The sequence below is a fragment of the Onthophagus taurus genome, chromosome 1 (genome assembly GCF_036711975.1).
Source record: "Onthophagus taurus isolate NC chromosome 1, IU_Otau_3.0, whole genome shotgun sequence".
In the NCBI taxonomy this organism is placed as follows: domain Eukaryota; kingdom Metazoa; phylum Arthropoda; class Insecta; order Coleoptera; family Scarabaeidae; genus Onthophagus; species Onthophagus taurus.
Window position 1 is genome coordinate 8,903,911 of NC_091966.1, and position 24,649 is coordinate 8,928,559.

At 31.7% G+C, this 24,649-nt stretch overlaps 2 protein-coding genes across 7 annotated transcripts in view; both read left to right on the plus strand.

Moving 5' to 3' along the window:
- Positions 1-4,852: 4,852 nt before the first annotated feature.
- LOC111417382 (deoxynucleotidyltransferase terminal-interacting protein 1) lies at positions 4,853-6,584 on the plus strand. Its single transcript, XM_023049637.2, has 3 exons — positions 4,853-5,102; positions 5,167-5,373; positions 5,430-6,584. The coding sequence occupies exons 1-3, from the start codon at positions 5,046-5,048 to the stop codon at positions 6,492-6,494; spliced, it is 1,329 nt and encodes a 442-aa protein (XP_022905405.1). The 5' UTR covers positions 4,853-5,045; the 3' UTR covers positions 6,495-6,584.
- Positions 6,585-12,491: 5,907 nt separating this feature from the next.
- Positions 12,492-24,649, plus strand: part of LOC111417394 (RNA-binding protein 6) — a 348,948-nt gene continuing 336,790 nt past the window's right edge. For 3 of the 6 annotated variants that reach the window (XM_023049652.2, XM_023049654.2, XM_023049649.2), the window contains exons 1-2: positions 12,494-12,767; positions 13,029-13,069. In XM_023049652.2, coding sequence (XP_022905420.1) covers positions 12,703-12,767; positions 13,029-13,069 — 106 coding nt within the window. In that variant the 5' untranslated portion in view covers positions 12,494-12,702. Of the gene's footprint in view, positions 12,768-13,028; positions 13,070-24,649 lie in introns of all 6 variants that reach the window. The other 3 variants (XM_023049651.2, XM_023049648.2, XM_023049653.2) reach the window with 3 other exon arrangements.

Genomic DNA, 24,649 nt, shown 5'->3' on the forward strand with positions numbered 1-24,649 from the left:
GGCTTACTTTTTTAATCCTCTGTATTAATTCTTAATCATCTGTCTCACTACAAAGATGTTTTTGATTGGTATCTGTTTCTTAAATAGCTTTAAAGATAAGATAAATCAATGTTAAAATTAATTAATTTTATTTTCCTATATTATCTACTTCTTTATTTGTTTAGATCATTAAATTTTTTAAGTAATCATATTTATTTCATCAGCTTAATCATCATATATCAGCTTCTCCCCATCATCACCATTGGTGGGTCTTGGCCTGTTCTAGGATCAAATACCATTCTCTTCAATCTCGTGCCTAGTCCTTCCAGTTTCTAACTTCCAGCATTTTTAGACTTTCTTCTACCTGATCTTTATATCTGCTTCTAGGCCTGCCTCTCTTGCAAGGTCCAATAACTGCTTGGCGGAACATTTGCTTTGACGGTTCCCCGTCATCCATCCTTCCTAGATGGCCGAGCCACCTTAACCTATTAGTTTTGATGGTTTGTACAATATTCGGTTCGTCCTGAATACCCCTATATATGTGGCGGAGTATCTTTCTTTCAAAGCAGGCTTTGAGAATCAGTTGGAAAAATAAAGGATTTACGACATAATCAAAAAGTTTTAAGGAAATAACCTTTATGAACACCCCCTGTATAGCATTGATCCCGAGGTTGCATATTATCAAAAGTGATCTTAAACAATTTCTCATGATAACATTGCACAGATTGCTATTCCAGTTCTTGTAGTTGGCGTTTCATATATTTTCTTTTTTCGTTTTATTAGTATTAATTTTTCCTCCAGTCTCAGTTGCTTGTAATGTTCTTGCATTTGTCTGGTTCTTCTACCCTGCAGTCTCATATATGCCTGATTCTTCCTTTGTTTAGCCTGCAGGCACTCATCATCATACCATTCTGAACCCCTATGCCTTTGCCTTTGTTTTCCCATTACTTTCATTGCAGCTCTCCCCACTTCAATTTTTTAACTTAAAGTCCATAAATAGATTGTGGTAAATGTTCACTCCCAACAGTACGGTAAGGCTTTATTGAATTCAGGGTCTACATCAGGATCAGGGAAGACAAAAAGAAATAAGGTAGTCGTTTTTTATCTTGTAAGCGTCATTCGAAGATATTAAACCTTACAAAAGTGGAGTACTAAAAGATTTATCATATCATTTTTTTTCTAATAAAATAATTAAAGAATTGTTACATTACAGAAGCCGCTCATGGAACTGTTGAAATTTGATTTTATACAAATCTTTATAAAAGGAATCCTTGTATACACATTTTCAATTGAAATTATCACCTATCTTTTGTAATGTTTTTATTTGTGTAAGGTTTAATGGGAGACTTTTTTTTTATAAACAAGGTCCAATATACAATAAATTAAAAAATATAAAATAAACCGTTTTTTGTAAAAAAGCTTACTTTTTTAATACTCTGTATTAATTCTTACTACAAAGATGTTTTTGATTGGTATCTTTTTTTTAAATAGCTTTAAAGATAAGATAAATTTAATGTTAAAATTAATTAGTTTGATTTTCCTATATTATCTACTTCTTTATTTATTTAGATCATTGGATTTTTTTAAGTAATCACGATTACTTAATCAGCTTAATCATCATTTATCAGCTTCTCCCCATCATCACCACACCTCCTAGTGGGTCGTTCTAAGATCAACTTGCACTTTCTTCTATCTCGTGCCTAGTCCTTCCAGTTTTTAACTTCCAGCATTTTAAAACTTTCTTCTACCTGGTCTTTATATCTGCTTCTAGGCCTGCCTCTCTTGCAGGGTCCAAAAACTGTTTGGCGGAACATTTGCTTTGGCGGTTCCCCGTCATCCATCCTTTCTAGATGCCCGAGCCCTTAACCTGTTGATTTTGATGGTTTGTACAATATTCGGTTCGTCCTGAATACCCCTATATACAGTCTGTCCGTGAAGTAACGGATATAGGCGATAAAATCATTATGAACGGTTTATGGAAAAATCCCTGAGAGGGGTCTAAAAATTTAAATATTTTGCAACTTATTGGTGTAGGTTACAAATTTTTTCCGCCATTTTTAACTGAGTTATGACGTCATCGATATTTTTTTCAAAAGCCAATCCCCCATTTTTATTGCGGTATATGAAAGAAGATGTTTTTCTGAATCTAATACAGTCAATATTAATATTCGTTACATAAGAAAATTTTCGAGAAAAATTACTTCAATGTTTAATTATTTCAAATTTGCTTGACATGGAAAAAATAGCAGTAGCCATGAGTAACTATGGTAACCAACCATTTTAAACAATTCTCTAAGTTTTATAAGTGTCAAACACTGATTTAGTAAAGCTTGTTATTTCTTATAGCACTGATTTAAACTATTCTTACATCACTTTTGAGTTAATTTTTGTTTATTGTTTACTTTTATTTGTTTTCGTTGTTAATTTATTAAAATGGTACATTTTTTTTCAACCCCTAAGCCAAAGTACGGTAAGCCGCATTGTCACTAAATTTAAAAATCATGGGCGGGATCTCTCGAAGTCTGGCCGACCAAATGTTTCAGATGAAGCTCAATATAACATTGTTATGGCTGTGCAAGAAAACCCTCATATTACGGTAAGGAATATTGGGTCGAATCTGGCCATTAGTAAAACAACGGTTCACAAAATATTAAAAAACCGCAAAATATCATCCCCGATAAAGTAAACCTCATTCATGAGCTCAATGAAGATGATTTTGATAGAAGGTCGCAATTTTGTGAGCAGTTGCAACAATTGTGCACCGACGACGAAGATTTCGTTAAAAACATAATTTTTTCCGATGAGGCAACATTTACATTGAGTGGGCAAGTTAACAGGCAAAATTGTCGGTATTGGGCTACCCAAAATCCACATTGGGCAAGAGAATCGCATACCCAATATCCGCAAAAGATTGATGTGTGGTGCGGAATAGTAGAGGATACTATCCTGGGCCCTTACTTTTTTGAGGGAACCTTAACTGGAGAGAGATATTTAGGTTTTCTACAAACAGATCTCATTCGTTCCATAACGGCCAGATTTCCCGATGATGTTGACCCAAGTCGATTTCAACGGCAATTGTTCTTCCAACAAGATGGCGCGCCGCCACACTATGCTGTTCCTGTTCATGCATATTTAAATCAATTATTTCCCAATCAATGGGTTGGGAGAAGAGGGCCAATTGAATGGCCTGCAAGATCACCTGATTTGACTCTGCTGGACTTCTTCCTTTGAGGATATCTGAAGAGTAAAGTTTATACCACTAGACCAAATACTTTGGATGAACTAAAAATCAAAATCCGAGAAGAAGTTCAATTAGCTGAGCGTTATTAATAACCTTCATATATTTTGTAGCTCTGCAATGTTTGAAGGCTTCTATGAGGTCTCTTTTTGTTCTAGCTATTATATCTATGTCATCGGCGTATGCTAGTATCTATACGCTTCTATTAATACTGGTTCCTCCATTTGCTATACCCGATTCTCTTACAGCCTTCTCCAGAGCGATGTTAAACAGCAGACATGATAGGCTCTCCTCCTTACGTAGCCCCACATCTGTCTGAAAGGATCTTGATAAGTTATTTTGGTCTTTCATTTTACACTCAATTTATGAGAGCGTTGCTTTTACTAATTTTATTAAATTTATGGAGATATTGAAGTCTTTCATTGCGTTATACAGTAACCTTCTATCTACACTATTTTAGGCACTTTTAAAATCTATAAATAAGTGGTGGGTATCCATCCCGTATCCGTAGGTCTTTTCTTTTCTAGGAGCTGCCTTAGAAGGAAGATTTGGTCGACGGTTGATTTTCCTTTACGAAAGCCACTTTGGTACTTGCCTACAATCTCTTCACAGTATGTTGATAGTCGGTCATAAAGTATGTCTAACACTTTATATACCACATTTCCCCTGTAGTTGTTACATACTGTTTGGTCTCGCTTGTTGTGTATAGGCACGATTATACCTATGTTCCAGTCTTTTGGGAGTTTTAAGTGCTTCCAGATTAGATCCACCAGCCTACATATATGATCCTTCAACTTCTTTATCCCATGTTTCAGAAGTTCAGACGGATTATGGTACTTCAACCTATTCACTGCTTTGAGTACTTCTTCTTCCGTGGGGGCAGTCATAAAGAAGGAGAGAAACTTTCATCTTCCGCGTCTTCCATGTCTTCCAAGTGTTCATTGCTGCTCTTCAAAATTTTCGGCCCATCTTTCTAATATTTGTGCTTGTCCACTCATAATCTCTCCTTCTCTATTTCTCACCATCGTCAGCCTAGGCTTAAAATTCCTTCTATTCTGGTTGACCTCTATATAAGACCTCTCTATTCCAGTTCTTGTAGTTTCATATTCTCGTCATATTCGCACTCATCATCATACCATTTTGAATCCCTATGCCTTTGCCTTTATTTTCCCAATTCTTCCATTGCTGCTCTCCCCACTTCCATTTTTTTAGCTTAAAGTCCATAAATAGATTGTAAATGTCCACTCCCAACAGCACGGTAAGGCTTTATTGAAAAGGTAGTGGTTTTTTATCTTGTAAGCGCCATTCAAAGATATTAAACCTTACAAAAGTGGAGTACTAAAAGATTTATCATATCATTTTTATTCTAATAAAATAATTAAAGAATTGTTATATTACATTTAATTATCGCGAAGTAGGCAACCCAAATTACAATCAATTTTTTTTTAACATTACTAAATATATATAAACTAATTTATTATTAATACTACTTAAAAACTTTAATATCTATTAAATTATATCACATATTTAAATGATATATTAAAAATTAATATTAAAAAGATAAGCAACTAACTTCATCCTAATCTAGACAACCAACCTTGCATTTACAATTAACTGTCATTTTTGACACTTACTAAATTAAACTTTGTCGATTCCTTCTTTTATATTATTCCATACAAAACAAATCCTTCTATTTACTATTCCTCTTACCACCTTTAAAATCATAAACGAAATTTTTGTTTAGAATTCAAGTTGATAAAGAAATAATTTGTCCGGTTTAAACAACGAACAAAGATCTTTAATCTGTTGGGGTGTTGGGTTTTGAAAAATGATACCTCCTGCTGTGCCAGGCCAAATTGAAGAACAACAAAACATGGTTGGTTGGGTAAGTAATTAAATAAATTAAATCCATAAAAAAATAGCTAAACTAAAGTGATTATTGTTAATAGAAAAATACGTTCAACATGCGTCAAGTGACCATCATAAACTTGGCTGCTTCCCAAATTGGTACAAGAAATGGTATAAAGCATGATCCGAAGAGTTACATCAATCATGGGTGTATCACAAATCCGATTAAGTCTTTGGATATCCTAAGAAAGAATATTCAAAATGCTGTTAATAAAGACATTGATTGTATTATCAAAAAATATTTAGATGTAAGTTCATAATAATTTTTCTTTATTCGTATAAATAATATTGAAAAATGTTTTAGAAATTTTTTCAACCAGCTGTAAATAATATAAGACAAAACCAAGGTAGAGACAGTGTAAATGAAGAACATGTCAAATTAATGTGTAGAAAAATGTTAGAAGATGCTAAAACAATGTATAAAGCTTCAAATGTATCTAGGGATAGTTCTCCCCATGAATACAGTGACTCAGATCCAGGGGGGTACTTTGAATCACGTTTTTCTTTGGTGGATAGAAAGCGAAAGGAATCAGACACTGATTCAGAATCAACAACAATTTCAAGTCAAAAAAGACATAAGGCTAAAGACTGGGAAGAAATTGCAAAACTTCCTATAAAACGAGAAGCTCCAAAATGGAGCTCGGAACGTTTAAATCAACGAACATTATTTATAATGGGCGCTAGAGCTAATAAAGTTCTAGGATTCAGTCAAACAAGAGGAAGACTATATGTTAGACATCCAGAATTAATTCGTTATGCAGGTGATCAAGAAGATAGAGAATGGTTAACTTCAAAATATTTAATGCCAGCAAGTGGCGGTAAGGCGTATATAATGATTTTTGATGATGTACGCGAATTAGCTATGTGTGATGAGTATAAAAATAATCCCAATTTAAGATTACATGAATTAAAAGGGTTTGAGGCACCGCCGTTTTTATTGAATAAAATAAAATTGTACATAGAACGAATGAGAACTGATAAAAAAATACCGTCGGTTGATCTCTTTGATTTCCATCAGGTTCAGTCTATTACATCGCCTCTCGATTCCGCTCCTTCAACTCCATCCGACACTTTACACGAATCCCAATCTGCCAGTACGACCAGTTCTAAACACTCCGAAAACAATTTTGTTAATATTCCTGAAATTAGTCCGAGTTCGAATAATTCCTTGATGTCTGGTCAATTAACCCAGAGTCCAATTCCAAGCTCCAGTAGTTTACTGTCGCCTAACTTGCTGATGACTATTGCCACATCTGAAGGACAGAGCAATAATGGATTGATTGTTTTAAGGGACAACCATCAAAATGATAGTTGTTTGTCTACACTTTTAGCTAGTCATATGTCTAGTGATAATTCACAAGATTTTTAAATGATTTTATGGTAATTTTTTTATTGTTAGGATTGTTGTTTTAATCCCAGTATTTTTAATAACGAAAACCTGTCCAAAGACCAATTTACTAATCCAAAGAATGAAATTTATCCAAAGATAGGAAATATTTTTTATACACCCCAAAAAAAATGAGAATTGATACGTAGTATATTAAAAAGTTGGCATCTAAATTAAATAATATGCTTAACCATCATTTTAGTTTTTAATTTATTTATTTTAATTTTAATAAATTGTTTTTAGTACTTATACATGTTCTGAGGCTATCAATTTTAACATATCTGAAGCTTCTAGTCAATATTATACACTTATAGAAAATGTAATACTAACATAACTGATTCATAGAATGTAGAGTGTTATATCATAGAATGTTTTAGTATTAGTATTGATTAGAAAAATCTGTCTGAAAATCTTATTAATAAGATCTCGAATTTCCTTTAATTGTTTAATTCGAAATATCATTCGAAATTTTCCGACGATAACTTAAATATTCTGTATTGCGGAGGAATTAGACTTAATTTTAGACTTCATTTTTGATGTTTCACAATGTTTAAGACGGAATTTATGTGGTACTAATTTTATTAAATTATTAAATAAAAAACAGTCATAATAAACGTTTGTGTTATTTTTATACAAAAATTTTAATAATTGTGGTTTGATAAAACGATTTTTGAAAGAAATTGAAATCAATACGAAAATCCCAATCTAAGTATTATAGTCTTTTGGTATTGGTCCAACTAGGTCAACGAGGTGTTATTTTGCACATCATACCTCAGCGTTATCATCTAAAGCTGAAGGCAATTCCGTATCCATTTCCTGCTGTTTTGGACGTCCTGTAACGTTGAGTTACGAGTTTAAGCGTTGTATTCATATCCATGTAGATAGATGATAAACGGTATTAAAAGTTATCGCACTGAATTCAGTTGTGAGCAAAAGCTCTCTCATTAGTCTCTTTGGTCATCTTCTGATTCGGCTCGAGGTGAATCGAACTTGTCCTATTCAAAATGATTGTGTTTGGTAAATATTATGAAAGTTTCACTTTGAATATATCAATAATCAGGCAATCAGTCCAAAGAGTTGCTTGAGATTCTGAGTGGAATATTTGATGCTGGATTTACCAATAAAGTTGCTTCTCGAATGTTTTTTTACGTCTTAAAAAAGTAAATAACGTAAATCCAATACTTCTGCAAGTACTTCAACCCAATTAAGAAATTCCAATCTTTCTCAGAACAATTTTGTGCCATTTCTATATTGCACTATTAAACTTTTTGGAACTTCGTTTTAAATTGAATATTAAAATAAACTCACACATGTCCCATTTTATCTCTTAATACATTAAATAGTACAAATTCTTGCAAATTATTATAAGTTGAAATCTTCCAGCAAACGGAGGTCTTAAAGTTGTGATGATGTGGTGTTGTACCCATCGATTTGATTAGGAATTCGGGAGAAAGTCGTGAAGTTGCGTCACCGGATGACGTTTGAGTATTAGCAATCTGCCATCATAGAATCATCGCCATCAAGAAAATAAATGTACCAAAATTCGTACTGAAAATGAAAAAAATGTACTGAATTGAGAGAGAAAGTAGGAGACCTTTTTTTTAGGTACAACAAAACTTGTAAAACGTATTACTTTATCACTGGGCTCACTGGTTTTTTGATTAATTGTTTTGCCAGCAATAAAGTTTCCACGGCTGAAACGGTCAAAGAAAGTAAATTCAAAAAAAGTGGTTACTGATTTTAGTACAATTGTACCGATTACAAAATTTTGTACTGGATTGCTACTTTCACGTAGTTTATCTATGAAATCGTACTGAATTCAGTACAATTGTACCGAAACGGCAACACTGATAGGAAGTCGACGCGAGAGCATATACAAATTCGCACCGATGTTCATCAGTTGTCCGAATGATCACGTATGAAGCAAAGTTTGTAACTCCTTCTCGAATGGCCCGGATGTCAATTTAATCTAGTGGATTTGGGAATTTCCTTTTTGATTTCCCGATAATTAGTTGTTTACGGGTAACTGGAGCTTTCCAAATGGCGTGGATGATTCCGTGTCAAGATTTCAGACCGCCGCTTGATGTGCTAAATTTCAGGAACTTTATCCGTGTTTTTCCAAAGACTCGTAACAATGATTTAGTATCAATCCGTACCACTCAAGCATTTAAAAACAAGCCACAGATGCTTAAATTGCTCAGATTCTAAGGTCGAAGCGGCAAAAACATCCACTTCACGCAGAACATCGTACATTAACCGCTATCTGTTCTTCGGAGGAGACGTTAAGCGTCGGGCCCAGCACCAGTCGGACATCTCTGGTATTGTTAATAGTAGTAGTACACGTCGGAAAAGGACACCCGTTACGCAACCTGTAAGGATTTCTGAAGGCCAAGGGACAATTTGGTCTGTAACTTAATTGGAGAGTGAGTCCTCTAGTGGTGCATGGATTGTGAAAAATTCTGCATGTGCGATTTATGCAATAGCAGGGAAATCGATCCCAATTGCGAATTCACTTTCTGTCATTCTTGGATACCTAATACAAAGTTTATACTTAACTAAGAAGCTAAGGAAATACCGTATTTTTGAGAATCTCCGCCCATACAACAATGTTTGTTATCTCACACAAGCTAATCCTAAAATTTCTACCTTGTTGAGAAGTTATATCATGTCAAAAAAGCAAATCACATAGAACCAATCACATTTCTGCAATTAAGTACTTCCAAGAACGCATGAAAACCAATCCCAATCTTTCTGATAACAATTTTCCGACATCGTTAGCATTGATAAAATAATTCTGTGTTGTAATATTAAACTTTATGGTAGTTCGTTTTAAATTTAATATTAAAACAAAACTCGACCGTGTCCCTTTTTATCTTCTCATACATTAAACAATGCAAATTCTTGTAACTTATTATAAGTCGAGATCTTCCAATAACCGGTGATCTTAGAGATGTGTAGATGTGGTATTTTTTCCTGTGATTTGATTATGATATCGTGTGATATTTGCGTATGTTTACCAGCAATCTGCAATGATATAGGAAATCGACGTAAGAACACATACAAATTCTCACCGATTTTCATCAGTTGTCATAGTTGTCAGATCGGCTACGAATAGGCGTTGGATTGGGTCAGTTTGTGATCTTTTCTCTACACCTTCAAACGTTGGCATTGCTCACTGCATCTGCCAAATTCGCTAAATCGTCAAGTCTCTTATGTGTCTAGGGTGGGAAGATCGCTTGCGTGAACCTCGATACTTAGTCACGCCACAAAAATCGTAATTATTTTCTGTCTTCAAATTCCTCGTGTTCCAATAACTCCCTTCTCTTTTGTTCTTGCGTTGTACTCAACCTGGGAATCAACTCCACCTTTGAGAAGTTGGACATAATGTCTCGCTCTTCTACTTAAATACTTAAGGTTTAAAGAACTCACCGTGTAGTTGTACTTTAATTCGTCAACAGTGATTTGTCCCAGGAAAACCTGCGCTTCAGTGATAATACATCACAGTTGTAGATCAGCGTGTCAAAATGATGGTGTTTTCATGGCATTTGAATTGTTTCTAGACGATGCAAATCTGCGACTAGATTACAACTCCCCTAGTGGTGGAGAACAGTCCATCAAAGTATTTGATTATGTCGGAATCACCAAATTTGAGGATTGCAGGAACTGAGTAACTGGGAAAAGAAAGTGACGTCTCTTCTCAGGATAAAACAGGTTCTCAAGGTAGTTCAGAAAGTGGACGTGATGCCGATGATCTGTCACGTAATGAGGAGGAATCAGATTACAGAATCCAATTTGGAGTAAAATTCAATCACATTATAGGAGTTCCCAAAACATAGTCATTCATCTTCTTGGAGTAAAACGAAATATAAGGAGTGGTGCAATTGCTCTTGAGTATTAGAGTAAATTCGTTATTGGAAAAGTTTTTGAAATGATCGTTAAAGTCACAAACTAATATATTGACATCATAAATATTAAAGTTGTTAAGGAGACAGATTTTGTTAGAGCCGTCTTTACATACCAGGAGCTGATAAATCGAACTGGCAATCACTGAAATCCATGTTGGTCTCGTTATACAGGCTAATTCTCAATCTATACGCATAAACTTGAGTATTTATTCCTCATGACAAGTAATGATTAATAGGAGAAAAAAATCTATCAAGAGTTTTTTACTTTTCTAGATTCAAAGTTACTTTTAAATCAAGAATCTCGAATCCATGATCTCCCACTACAGCGGCACAAACCAGGCAGCTACCATTGTCTAAGCATTTCTAAACAATTCTTGCTACTATGCATGTACACTATGATTTTTAACTGATACCAAAAATAAAAATCTGGAGTATTATGGTCGGGCGATTGAAGTGGCCAGGCCATTAGACCACCTCGACCTATCCATCTTCCGGGAAACATATAATCTAGATGTTGCCGCATATATCGGATATCTAAGAAACTAAAAATCTTTTACTACAATTTTTTTCACCTATTAGTCATTATTTGTCATGAGTAATAAATATTCATGTTTCTGCGTGTAGGTTGAGAATAACCCTGTTCAAGATCTTGCTTCGTGTCCTGTATTTTGATGATAGAAGTACTCGAAACGAAAAGTGTTCCAGTTGTTTCGAAAAGTGTTGACAAATCGAATCAACAAAACATTATCCGTAAACGATTATCACTCAACAATTGCCAACCTGGTAGGTAGGTATAAAATCTCTTATAATAAGTTACAAAAATATAGTCCATAAATGATTTCTTTCCAACTATTTTGCATGTTAAGTTATAAACCATCAAATCCGAAAAATAATAGATTTCTGTTTTTGGATGGAAAGTTTTATGGAAACTAAAAGTCCTGGAAGAAAATGTTGTAGATGAGAATTGTTTGTGGAGAATTTTTGACGAAAGCAGCATCTATAAATCTTCTTTGTCATGATGAATATGGTAATATAAATCTGAAGTGATTTATTTAGACAATCAATTAAAGTTAATTCCGTTAACTAACAATAAGACTATGAACTAGAAAACAGAAATATTAGACCATCTCCGGAATTTGGACCATACTGGCAAGTTCGGCTAAAAATCACTCAAAGCTCCATCTAGTAAAACAACAAGTTGATGTACCACATCCACTATGCAAACAAGAATCAGAAGATAAATTATCTACGCGTATAAAAAATGCAACCAAAGTCTTTTCCATGCCAACATAGTCAACATTAATACCAATTTTTCTGGTTGAACTTGAGTCCAATTGAAAATATAGTCTAAGTGCCTTGCCATAAAAGTTTTTGAAATGACTAAATGCTTATTTAGACTTTTCTATTGAATGTAGAAACATTATTTTCCTTTTATATTGATTATGTGACCTTAATTTCTTCGAAGTTTTCCATCTTCGCAATCTTTGGAGAATTCAAGTCGCGCTTGACAGAAAAAGTTATCGGAAACTTGCTCCATAAAAGGTTAATAAGATTTTTGGTTACTTATGTTTGCCTGGTCATAAAAATCATAGGAATAAATGTAATATCTGTTGAAAGTTTCTCTAAGAAATGTCACAAAGAAATAGTGTTGCTGTGCTATTAGTTTTGATTTGAGGATTAAACAGTTTTATAAGTGATTTTAAAAGTTTGTAAAAATTTTTAAAACTTTTAATTTAATATGTCATAATGTTGTGAAATTAAACGTGTTCAAAAAATTTAGATTGATTAAGAGCAAACAGAAAGAGTGTGTGTACAAAAAAAAATCATAACAATAAAGTGAAGAGGTGCGTGGCGCCGCGACGCGATGGTTGATAATAATAATAATAATCGGTCCGGATGCGGGGCGTCGGATCGTTGTTGCGTCACCGACGCACTGACGGCGCCCCGATCGCGCCCAATCCGGGTCCCGCGCCGTCGACGCGCGCATCCCCGCTGCCGACGCCGCCCGACGTTTGCCGTCGTCGTCGCCGCCACCGCCTCTCCGACGCCGCTGCCTCCTCGCCCATCGGCCGCCTCGGCGCAGTCCGCCAGTTCAGTCAGTATCGTGCCACCACCGTGACAACGTGTTAGAGTCGCTGCGCCCCCGGCGACCCCAACGTCCAGAGTACCGGCCACTCTCTCTCGCTCTTTACCTTTAGTTTAGTCTAGTAGTTTTGAATCAACGAAGCCCCACGTGCTTCGAAAACCCCAAAGTTACTGTTCTGACAACAACGGAGCTCAGTCACATGGAGTCCCAGAGCCAGGAGATCGTCGCCGGCGGTTCACCCGCAGAGGTACCCAACGATCCCGGGTAAGTATCAATATATTATTCAATTTCTTCTTCAATCATCATTAAATCTCGATTAGTTTTTGATGTTTGTTTGTCTATTTTAAGTGTTTGTTTTTGTTAATCTTTTCGAATGAGTATTGCGCTTGACTTAATGTTTTAATAATTTTGATGTAACTGGCGAATTTGATAAATGTTAGTAAAAATAGTTTCATTCTTTAACTGTTTGATGAATTTGGTTGGTTATTACTGTTATGAGTTATTACTATTTATGATTTGTTTCAGGAAAATGTTCATCGGTGGCCTCAGTTGGCAGACAAGTCCAGGTAAGCGCGAAAACACGTGACGACGTCGCAAGTGAGTGAGTGACAAGTGTCGCGTTTGTGCCGAATCAAAAAAAAAGTATATATGTATACGAGAACGCCGGAGGAGAGAGAGTAAAAACGAGCGACGATCAAGAACAAAAGAGCTTTTGGTCTCACGACCGACCGCCGGCCGTAACGTCCGTCCGTTCGTCTGTGTCTATCTTTCGCATACCATCGCCTGTTTGTCATGATGAAGAGCCGACGTGTTTCCGATTTTTGCCATTTCGATTATTTTTTTTTAATAAAAACCATTCCAAGTGAATTTGCGTTTTTATTTCTTTGCGTTATTCGTTGTTTTTCGTTTTAAATAAAATCCATTAAAAAAAATAAAAAAAAATTGATAACATGTAGTTAGAATAGATACCATATAACATAAATAAAAGGTAGGTGCGATGCCTTATTTAAGTTTATTCGCTTGAGAAACCAGGTCTTCATCATAGCAATCAGGCGGAAACGAGGCTCTCTGCTTCCCCTTTTACATCAACTACGGCTACCATTCATCAACCTTCTTAGATTTTATTTACATTTAATTTATTCAGATACTTAAAACTTATTTACTTTTATCATTTAATTTTTTTAAAGATTATTAACTTTAAAAAATTTATTCAAATTGTTGTGAATAGAGAGATGTAAGTTGTTTCACAACGCTTCATTAACATAATATTTGAAAGTTTTCGGATTTAGTTTGTCAATACTACTACTTAATCTTTTCAATACACTTTTTTTTGAATGAATACATCTTTAGAATTTGTTCTTACGATTTCTTCATGAATCATTAAAAGCTATTTTATGGTATTTGCGGATTATTACTTATTTTTGTGTAACTTAGAAGGAAAATTAATCATTGTTGAATGTTTTTTTCTATTGAAATGGAGGTTAATTATTACTCATAAATCTTAATCAATTTGTTGTGTTGAAGCATCTCAAAAACATAAATAATTTTTCGAACGGTGACAACTGTTTTGTTTTTGTGCCAAAGGGTTATTCACAATATCGATGTTTAGTCCTCCAATTTAGAACTCTTCATTTTATTTGTTTATTCTGTTGTGATATAATTAAAAACATTAACAAAATAAAGTTGTTAGTTTCACGAATGTTTTTCTTTTTTAAATAATTTATTCATTACAAGTTAATCAAATTATTTTAAGTTTTTACAAAAACATAAAGTTTTTTATTGACATAATCAAATTTGTTGTCTTCATCAAGTGTTGATCTCAAGTTGAAGTTGATTTCAAAGATTTGTGGCATTTAACAAAATACACTCAATAATTAAAATTATGAATGAGAATGATATTAATCAAAATTCTTCATAATAAATCACAAAAACATATTCTATAAACAATTTCATTCTAACTATTTCATATTTCTTGTGATAAATCCTAAAACGCCAAAATCTCTAAATTGGCCTTTTTGAATACAATTTTTTATTATAACTCAATGGCTGAAAATGTTAGAAGGAAGTGTTATGGGTGAGAATTATTTGTTTTGGTTCATAACATCAACAGTTTATGTAACAAATCGTTATCTGCAAACATCTTTACTCCAAATATGACTATTACCAACCTAAGTAGTAGATTTTAAATTCCAAAGTTACAAAGTTTAGGCATAAATAGCAAAGTGAGGTTTTTCTCAAAAATAAAAAGTTGTGGATGAGAATGATATTAACAAAAATTGTTCATAATAAATCACAAAAGCATATTTTATAAACGATTTCATTCTAACTATTTCGTATTTCTAGTGATAAATCCAAAAACCCCAAAATCTTTAAATTAGCGTTTTTGAAGACAATTTTTATTATAACTCAAAAACTAAAAATGTTAAGAGGAAATGTTATGGGTGAGAATTATTTGTAATGAACCAACAAAACGTTATCTTCAAACATCGTTAATCCAAATATGACTATTACCAACCTAGTAGATTTTAATTCCCAAAGTTTCAAATTTGAGGCATTTGATAGCAAAGTGAGGTTTTTCTCAAAAATAAAAAACTGTGTATGAGAATGATATTAACAAAAATTGTTCATAATAAATCACAAAAGCATATTTTATAAACGATTTCATTCTAACTATTTCGTATTTCTAGTGATAAATCCTAAAACCCCAAAATCTTTAAATTGGCGTTTTTGAAGACAATTTTTATTATAACTCAAAAACTAAAAATGTTAGGAGGAAATGTTATGAGTGAGAATTATTTGTAATGAACCAACAAAACGTTATCTTCAAACATCGTTAATCCAAATATGACTATTACCAACCTAGTAGATTTTAATTCCTAAAGTTTCAAATTTGAGGCATTTGATAGCAAAGTGAGGTTTTTCTCAAAAATAAAAAACTGTGTATGAGAATGATATTAACAAAAATTGTTCATAATAAATCACAAAAGCATATTTTATAAACGATTTCATTCTAACTATTTCGTATTTCTAGTGATAAATCCTAAAACCCCAAAATCTTTAAATTGGCGTTTTTGAAGACAATTTTTATTATAACTCAAAAACTAAAAATGTTAGGAGGAAATGTTATGAGTGAGAATTATTTGTAATGAACCAACAAAACGTTATCTTCAAACATCGTTAATCCAAATATGACTATTACCAACCTAGTAGATTTTAATTCCTAAAGTTTCAAATTTGAGGCATTTGATAGCAAAGTGAGGTTTTTCTCAAAAATAAAAAACTGTGTATGAGAATGATATTAACAAAAATTGTTCATAATAAATCACAAAAGCATATTTTATAAACGATTTGATTCTGACTATTTCGTATTTCTAGTGATAAATCCTAAAACCCCAAAATCTTTAAATTAGCGTTTTTGAAGACAATTTTTATTATAACTCAAAAACTAAAAATGTTAGGAGGAAATGTTATGAGTGAGAATTATTTGTAATGAACCAACAAAACGTTATCTTCAAACATCGTTAATCCAAATATGACTATTACCAACCTAGTAGATTTTAATTCCCAAAGTTTCAAATTTGAGGCATTTGATAGCAAAGTGAGGTTTTTCTCAAAAATAAAAAACTGTGTATGAGAATGATATTAACAAAAATTGTTCATAATAAATCACAAAAGCATATTTTATAAACGATTTCATTCTAACTATTTCGTATTTCTAGTGATAAATCCTAAAACCCCAAAATCTTTAAATTGGCGTTTTTGATGACAATTTTTATTATAACTTAAAAACTAAAAATGTTAGGAGGAAATGTTAAGGGTGAGAATTATTTGTAATGAACCAACAAAACGTTATCTTCAAACATCTTTAATCCAAATATGATTATTACCAACCTAATAGATTTTAATTCCCAAAGTTTCAAATTTGGGGTATTTAATAGCAAAGTGAGGTTTTTCTCAAAAATAGAAAGCTGTGGATGAAGACGATATTAACAAAAATTGTTCATAATAAATCACAAAATCATATTTTATAAACGATTTCATTCTCACTATTTCGTATTTCTAGTGATAAATCCTAAAACCCCAAAATCTTTAAATTAGCGTTTTTGAAGACAATATTTATTATAACTCAAAAACTAAAAATGTTGGGAGGAAATGTTATGGGTGAGAATTATTTGTAATGAACCAACAAAACGTTATCTTCAAACATCGTTAATCTAAATATGACTGTTACCAACCTAGTAGATTTTAATTCCCAAAGTTTCAAATTTGAGGCATTTAATAGCAAAGTGAGGTTTTTCTCAAAAATAAAAAACTGTGGAAGAGAATGATATTAACAAAAATTGTTCATAATAAATCACAAAAGCATATTTTATAAACGATTTCATTCTAACTATTTCGTATTTCTAGTGATAAATCCCAAAACCCCAAAATCTTTAAATTGGCGTTTTTGAAGACAATTTTTATTATAACTCAAAAACTAAAAATGTTAGGAGGAAATGTTATGGGTGACAATTATTTGTAATGAACCAACAAAACGTTATCTTCAAACATTTTTAATCCAAATATGATTATTACCAACTTAGTAGATTTTAATTCCCAAAGTTTAAAATTTGAGGCATTTAATAGCAAAGTGAGGTTTCTTCAAAAATAAAAGGCTGTGGATGAGAATGATATTAAAAAAATTGTTTATAATAAATCAAAAATGATATTTTATAAACGATTTGATTCTGACTATTTCATATTTCTAATGATAAATCCTAAAACCCCAAAATCTCGTTTTTAAATACAATTTTTTATTATAACTCAAAAACTAAAAATGTTAGGAGGAAATGTTATAGGTGAGAATTATTTGTAATGAATCAACAGAACTTTCTCTGCAAACAACTCTACTCCAAATGTGACTATTACCAACCTAGTAGATTTTAATTCCAAAAGATTCAAATTTGAGGCATTTAATAGTAAAGTAAGGTTTTTCTCAAAAATAAAAAGCTGTTCATGAGAATGATATTAACGAAAATTGTTCATAATAAATCACAAAATCATAGTTTATAAACGATTTGATTCCGACTATTTCATATTTCTAGTGATAAATCCTAAAACCCCAAAATCACTAAATTGGCGTTTTTGAATAAAATTTTTATTACAACTCAAAAACTAAAAATGTTAGGAGGAAATGTTATAGGTGAGAATTATTTGTACTGAACCAAGAAAACTTTATCTGCAAACATCTCTACTCCAAATGTGACTATTACCAACCTAGTAGATTTTAATTCCAAAAGTTTCAAATTTTAGGCATTTAATAACATAATGGGAGTTTCCTCAAAAATAAAAAGCTGTGGATGAAAATGATATTACCAAAAATTGTTCATAATAAATCACAAAAACATAATCCATAAACAATTTTTTTCCAACTATTTCGTATTTTTAGTATTAACCAATAAAATACCAAAATTTTTAAATTGAAGTTTTTACAAAATATTTTTATTATAACTCGAAAACTAAAATTGATGGAAGAATATGTTGTTGATGAGAATTACTTGTAATAAATCAACAAAACGTTATCTACATACAGCTCTAATCCAAACATCACTGTTACCAACCTATTACATTTACAATCCCAAACGTTTCAAATTTTAGGCATTTAATAACATAATGGGAGTTTCCTCAAAAATAAAAAGCTGTGGATGAGAATGATATTACCAAAAATTGTTCATAATAAATCACAAAAACATAATCCATAAACAATCTTTTTCCAACTATTTCGTATTTTTAGTATTAAACAATAAAATACAAAAATTTTTAAATTGAAGTTTTTACAAAATATTTTTATTATAACTCGAAAACTAAAATTGATGGAAGAATATGTTGTTGATGAGAATTATTTGTAATAAATCAACAAAACGTTATCCGTAAACAATTTTGACCCAAATATAGCTATTACCAAGCTAGTAGATTTAAAATCCCCAACATTTCAAATATGAGACATGAAAACCTAAACCAATAAATCAAATAAATGTTAAAAACATAATCCATAAACAATTTCTTTCCAACTATATCGGTTTTTATAATTATAAAATATAAAATCCTAACATCTCTTAATTGACTTTTGTGATACACATTTTATCACTACACATAATCTATAGTAGCTAGGAGGAAAAGTTATGGTTGAAAATTGTTGGTAATGAACCAACAATGCGTAATCCATAAGTGATTAATACTCAACTATGATTATTACCAACATAGCAGCCTTTTAGTCCAAAACATTTCACATTCGAGGCTTTTAATAACAAAGTGGGGTTTACAAAAAATTAAAAGCTGTAGACGAGAATTATATTACTAAAAAATATTCTTAATAAATCATAAAAACATAATCCATAAGCGATTTCTTTACAACTATTTCGTATTTTTAAATCGACGTTTTTAGCTACATATTTTTATTTTAATCCGTAAACTAAAAATGATAGGAGAAAACGTTGTTGATGAGAATTATTTATAATAAATAAACAAAACGTTATCCGCAAGTGATTATATTATTATATTATTACCAACCTATCGGATTTAAAATCAAAAAAATTTAAATTTAAATCGTTTAACAACTAAATGAGTTTTAGCTGAAAAATTAAAAAGGCTGGGAATAATGGTATTAATAAAAATTGTTCGTAATAAATCACAAAAATACAATCCATAAGTCATTACTTTCCAATTATTTTATATTTTTAGTTATAAACCCTAAAATCCCAAAATCTCTAAATTGACGTATTTGGATAAAAAATTTTATTATAACTCGACAACTAAAAATGTAAGGAAATAATATTGTGGATAAAAATTGTTTATAATGAATCAATAAATTGTTATCCATAAGCTATTATAACACAATTACGATTATTACCAACATAACAGGTTTAAAATCCAAGATGTTTAAATTTGAGGGTTTTAATAACAAAGTAGGGTTTACTCAAAAATTAAAAGTTGTGGATGAGAATAATATTACTAAAAATTCCTCATAATAAATCATAGAAATATCATCCATAAACGATTTCTTTCCCATTATTCTAAATTCTAAACCATAACTCGAAAAGAATACTTAAATATGTCTATTGATACATGGTGAAATATTAAATTTAATAAAAGCGCAACAAATTTAAAATGACTCTATTGGTTCCAATCCGATTTAGAATTTGATTGGAACTTTGTGTCTAAATGTTTAACGTAATTATAAAGGATTAGGTATGCAACGTTTGATTTATTTGGATCCATTTATTTTCGGGACTTCCTGTCATTATATTAAAAGCTGATTAATATATTCAGCTTAAGCTTATTATTGATGCTATGGAATTATTTGGACATATAGACCAATAATCGAGAAACTGTGATTAGTTCTATGCCCATAAGTTAATTGGTTGCAATTAAAAAAAATCATTTTACTCAATTGTTGGATTTAAACATAAATATGCTAAGTGATTTTTACTTCGTTCAATGTGTTGAATTAGACAATACTTTTAACTTTAATTTGATATAAAAGTTGTTTTCTTCGCTTCATATTTAGAGCATATTCATATTCATAGCTTTATTATTTCTCTTCAGAACAGAACTTCAAAACTTCTATATATAAGTTGCTAACAAAATTACATGTTGTTTTGTATTCTTACAAATAATAGAACCACAACAACTCGTGTTTAAAAAGGAAATTAAATCTGGATGGTCCCATTTAATTCAATGGTGGTCCTTACAAAAAATTCTGTCTTGCTTCATGCGGGTTATAAGTTTACCATCATTGTTTGTTCTTGTTTTACCTTCAATGTTAACTCATTTTTTTTCTCGATTTTTTTGTCGTATCTTTGTAGACATCCTTTTCTTTTGAAGTATTAAGGCATGAAATTTGATCAAAGAACAATTCCATAAATAAATTTATCTATTTATTTATTTGATCTTTATAAAGTCTTTGTTAACTAGATTCTTCTCCCAAATTCTTATCTTTTTTAATTTCACATATAACTCGAATGCGTTCAGAATCCTTCGTCTTCATATAAAAGCAATCACTCATCATTTTGGTTCAACACAAGTTTCAATTCGTCTCAGTGCGTAAACTATTAAAATCATCTTACCAATAACTGTTTTTTTACAAAGTAGATTAAGGTTGGGGAATTTTCGTCAATTCGACAAGCGGGCATGAATACAAATCGGATGGACCCCACAGACTTACATATGTGTGATGAGGGTTAAAGCCGAATCCAAATATTTATGGTGGAACCATCAAATAAACGATTGTAAATGATTATGGAAAGTAGATGATCTACTTTAGACTTCAGTAATGTCAAATTGTTAAATAACAAAATTCTGTAACATATCTAGTTTGAGTAAGTACCCCATATTTCAAAATACCACGTCGTACGTTTACTTTCAAAGAGGATCAAGTGTACTCTCTTAATTCATGAGCATTCTCTGTACTTTAAATAACTCAATTGTGATTATACGCGTTCCCACTGGCGTAAAATATGGCTTCATTCAACGTAAAGAACAAAAAATTAGGGCTTATGTTCGTTATTTCTAATAATACTTCTTCAACTCGTATACGAATAATTTTATCAGCATTAAATTGGACTTGTATCATTTAAATGTAGATTTCATTATGCGCGCGATTCCGCTTTCCAATGCTAATCTGGTACTTGACTTTCCTGTGTTCCTAATCATTGCGTCTTAAACATTTATGATGTTATCTTCCATTCGAATGCTCTGTGACTCTGTGTGCACGAATTTCTCGTGCACTTGACGGTTATTTAGATGGTTTCGGGGAAAATGATGTAGTACCATATGAGTTGTAACATCGTGTTTGTTTTTGATAATTTGTGAAAGAATGTAAAAAAATGTGTTGTATTTAAAAACTTTTATCGCAAAAATTAAATCTTTACAAAATAAGTTTTCTATTTAATCTGCTTCGAGAGTAGTACAATTTATTAATAGAGATAAAGTAAATATGTAAAATAAAATGTGAATATATATTCGAACAAGCGAATCCGTGCAATACTGGTAAAGCAAATTCTATGTAGTGGTTTTAACATTTCAGATCATGCTTTAATTAAAAGAATTTTATCCAACTACCAGTATTTATCTAGATATTTTCGATAGTTCTTCGCAAAATTCGATTTTTGAAGATGTGGGATTTCATAAAACTACCTTAGTGTTGCATTTAAAACGTATAGGAATTATATAAGTGATGAGAGCCGAAACATGGTGATGGAGGAATTTATTTAGCTCGGTATCTTGAATGAGTGCTGTGATTACATCTTCAACATTTTTGAACGATATGATTCGTTAAATCCTATAAAGGCACGATTTATTCTGCCTGACTGACCTTGTTCGAAGAGAACCCACTATGTACTTGATTACTCCGCATTACTTTATAAGTAGTAAGTTAATGCAGCAAAAGCGTTTTCCCCGGAAAACGGATTTTTTTTACAATTTTAATCCCCCATTGTCCCTCAAAATTTTAATACTCGCATTGGGGAAGTTAATGTAATGTCTTTATGTTCATCTCTATTGCTTTTTTTATCCCAAAATCATTCGTGTGTCATATAATTTCTGCTGTAGAATTCGTTTGTCCGTTTAGAGCTTTATTTGTAATTGACATCTACATCTAGTTTCGATTTTTTAGAAATAAATAGCTGTTTGTAGCCATTCATGATAATTGTTTGAAACGTATCTTCTATTCAGGAAACTTTTCAGTTATTTTTAGGCAGCCAACGCGATTTATATTTGTATTTGAAAATTGATAGAGGTTTTCTAATTTTGCTACATTGTTCTTCCTGGCATCATTGCCAGGAAGTTGATGATGGTTTTCACCTTTCTATAATATTCGTAGCTCTTTTTTCATCATGGACATATATGGAAACTTGTCACAATGCAAAAAATTATATATAAAGATTTTATTTTTTACTGTCTAAGATTATGGGCAAAATTATTGCTTATTTTCTGGCAATCATTTGGATCCCTTTGAAACAAATAATCAAATTTCCATTTAGTATTAATAGAAGAAAAAAAATCTAAAATTTTTGGTCTTGTCTCGTGTTTTTCAGAGTGCAACAAAAATTTAAGAGCGGAATTGCAACCTTCTTTACAGTGTTTGGTCAATTGTCAAAAACAGATGTCTGATTTCGTTCACAAAATGTTTTATAGGATGTTAATGTTATCTGATTACTGCTACAGTATTAACAGTTGCTAACAGTTCCTGTTATATCTTCTTGAGATAATAAGTTCCCAATAACTACGCTTTGATACAAAATTTAAAACTTTCAGGTTTACAAACCACTTACAAACTGTTTCACAATTTATATTGCCGTAAAGGAAATCTTCTGCCTGTCTACTATTGTTAATTTTAGGTATTGTAAAGCCGCAATTGACCCGATTTATCACTATCTGAAATTTTGACTGATTTGTAATAACTGGAAAATCTGTGCGAGCAATGTGGTAGAAATTGATAATCCAAACATTTTTTGGTAGCTTCTGCTTTTCAGTAAGAACTTCAAAATTTTTCATTCCCTCATTTGCTGAACTTACTCCTTAACTTCTTACATTTCTATCTTACATATTCTTCGTCTTTCCCAGGTCTAAGACCTATTTTATTCCCAAATATTGCTAAATTAAAAAAATAAGTTGCAATAATAATAATTGCAGAAAAATCCTATGATTGCTTAAAAGTGTTGAAGTTACACCTTAGTAGTAGTATTTACTTCCAGTTCTGCCATATTATGAATCTCAAAATGTGATTAATAGCAATCAATTTAGGGTGCATGATGATGAGATACTATTTGATTCCTTGGGATGTACGAAAATTTGTCAATTGCCGATTTCATGTATAATTGTCCTGACATCACTCTTGGTGATTTTCCTGCTGCATTCATATTTTTTTTAATGGACATTGTTATTGATATTTTACCATTTTCGTTTGTTACATGTTTTTGTGGTCAATAAAAGTAATAGAATAATCCAAAACGGTACAAAATAATTCAAAAACGGTTTGTTGTGTTCACATGATTCAGTTGAAACTCCTTCTTGTCATGACAGATTAGATTGTAATTATTTGTCAGACTATTTTGCTTAATCCTATTACTTTTGACACTTTCATCAAGAAATCTACATTGCTTATGATTATTGTATATGAACTTAGTAACGGTTTTCTTTCTTCATGGTTGATGTAATCCAGGTTTTTGCATCTTCTTGATCAACCCGTGTTGCCGGTGTAAACGTGTTAATAACTCGTTCCTATTTTAGACATCAACACTTCTTTATTACTTAACATAATTAATTCAATTTTCTCGTAACTCTCCTCTTCATCTAGGAAACTGTCCAACTCAATTAAGTGAAAACTCTTGAAATTATCTTGAAAAATACAATATACTCATAGATTTTTCACAGAATTTAGTTTCTGGCCACATAACAGCAAGATGTCGACACTCATTAATCACTGAGGATATCAGGTGTGATTGAAACTTCACTCTTGATTTCAGTTTGGCATTTAATTCGGTGGATCATGAAATGTTCCAAAATTCCAGCAGTCAAGTCAAGTCGTGGAATAATGGTGAATTTCCTAGAGTTTTGACTTGTCTAAACATTCTAGCTTGAGTTTAAATATTTCCAAGACAAAATTATTCTTGCTTTTGGCTTAAAATCTTACAAAATTTTACTTTTGGTCTTACTGCTAAATGGCGATGTTAATTAATTCTCTCATATATTTAAGAACTTAGAGGTGATTACACACTCTGTGATGTTCTGGAAGCACCAAATTCAATCTGTTTGTCTATTTTTGTTTCACTATTAAAATTTTCTCCAAAACATATAACTTTAATTCAATATTTCAGCAACTGATAATCAACAAAATGAACTTATAAACACAAATATAGCAATAAATACTTTTTGGTTCACAATTTAAGCAACAAAAATTAAAACTATGATTTTATCATGCAAAAAAAGCAACTGGTTGAAAAACCCATTGTTATAAATACATTAGTTGATTTGTATAAAAATCGTTTTAATTCATACTCACGTTTCGTCTGGTCATTAAACATTAATGTGCGTCGATTGTGAATTGTAAATCGTCATAAAACCCGTTTACAATTTGTAATTTTGCCGAGCCGTGCAAGATAAGAGGC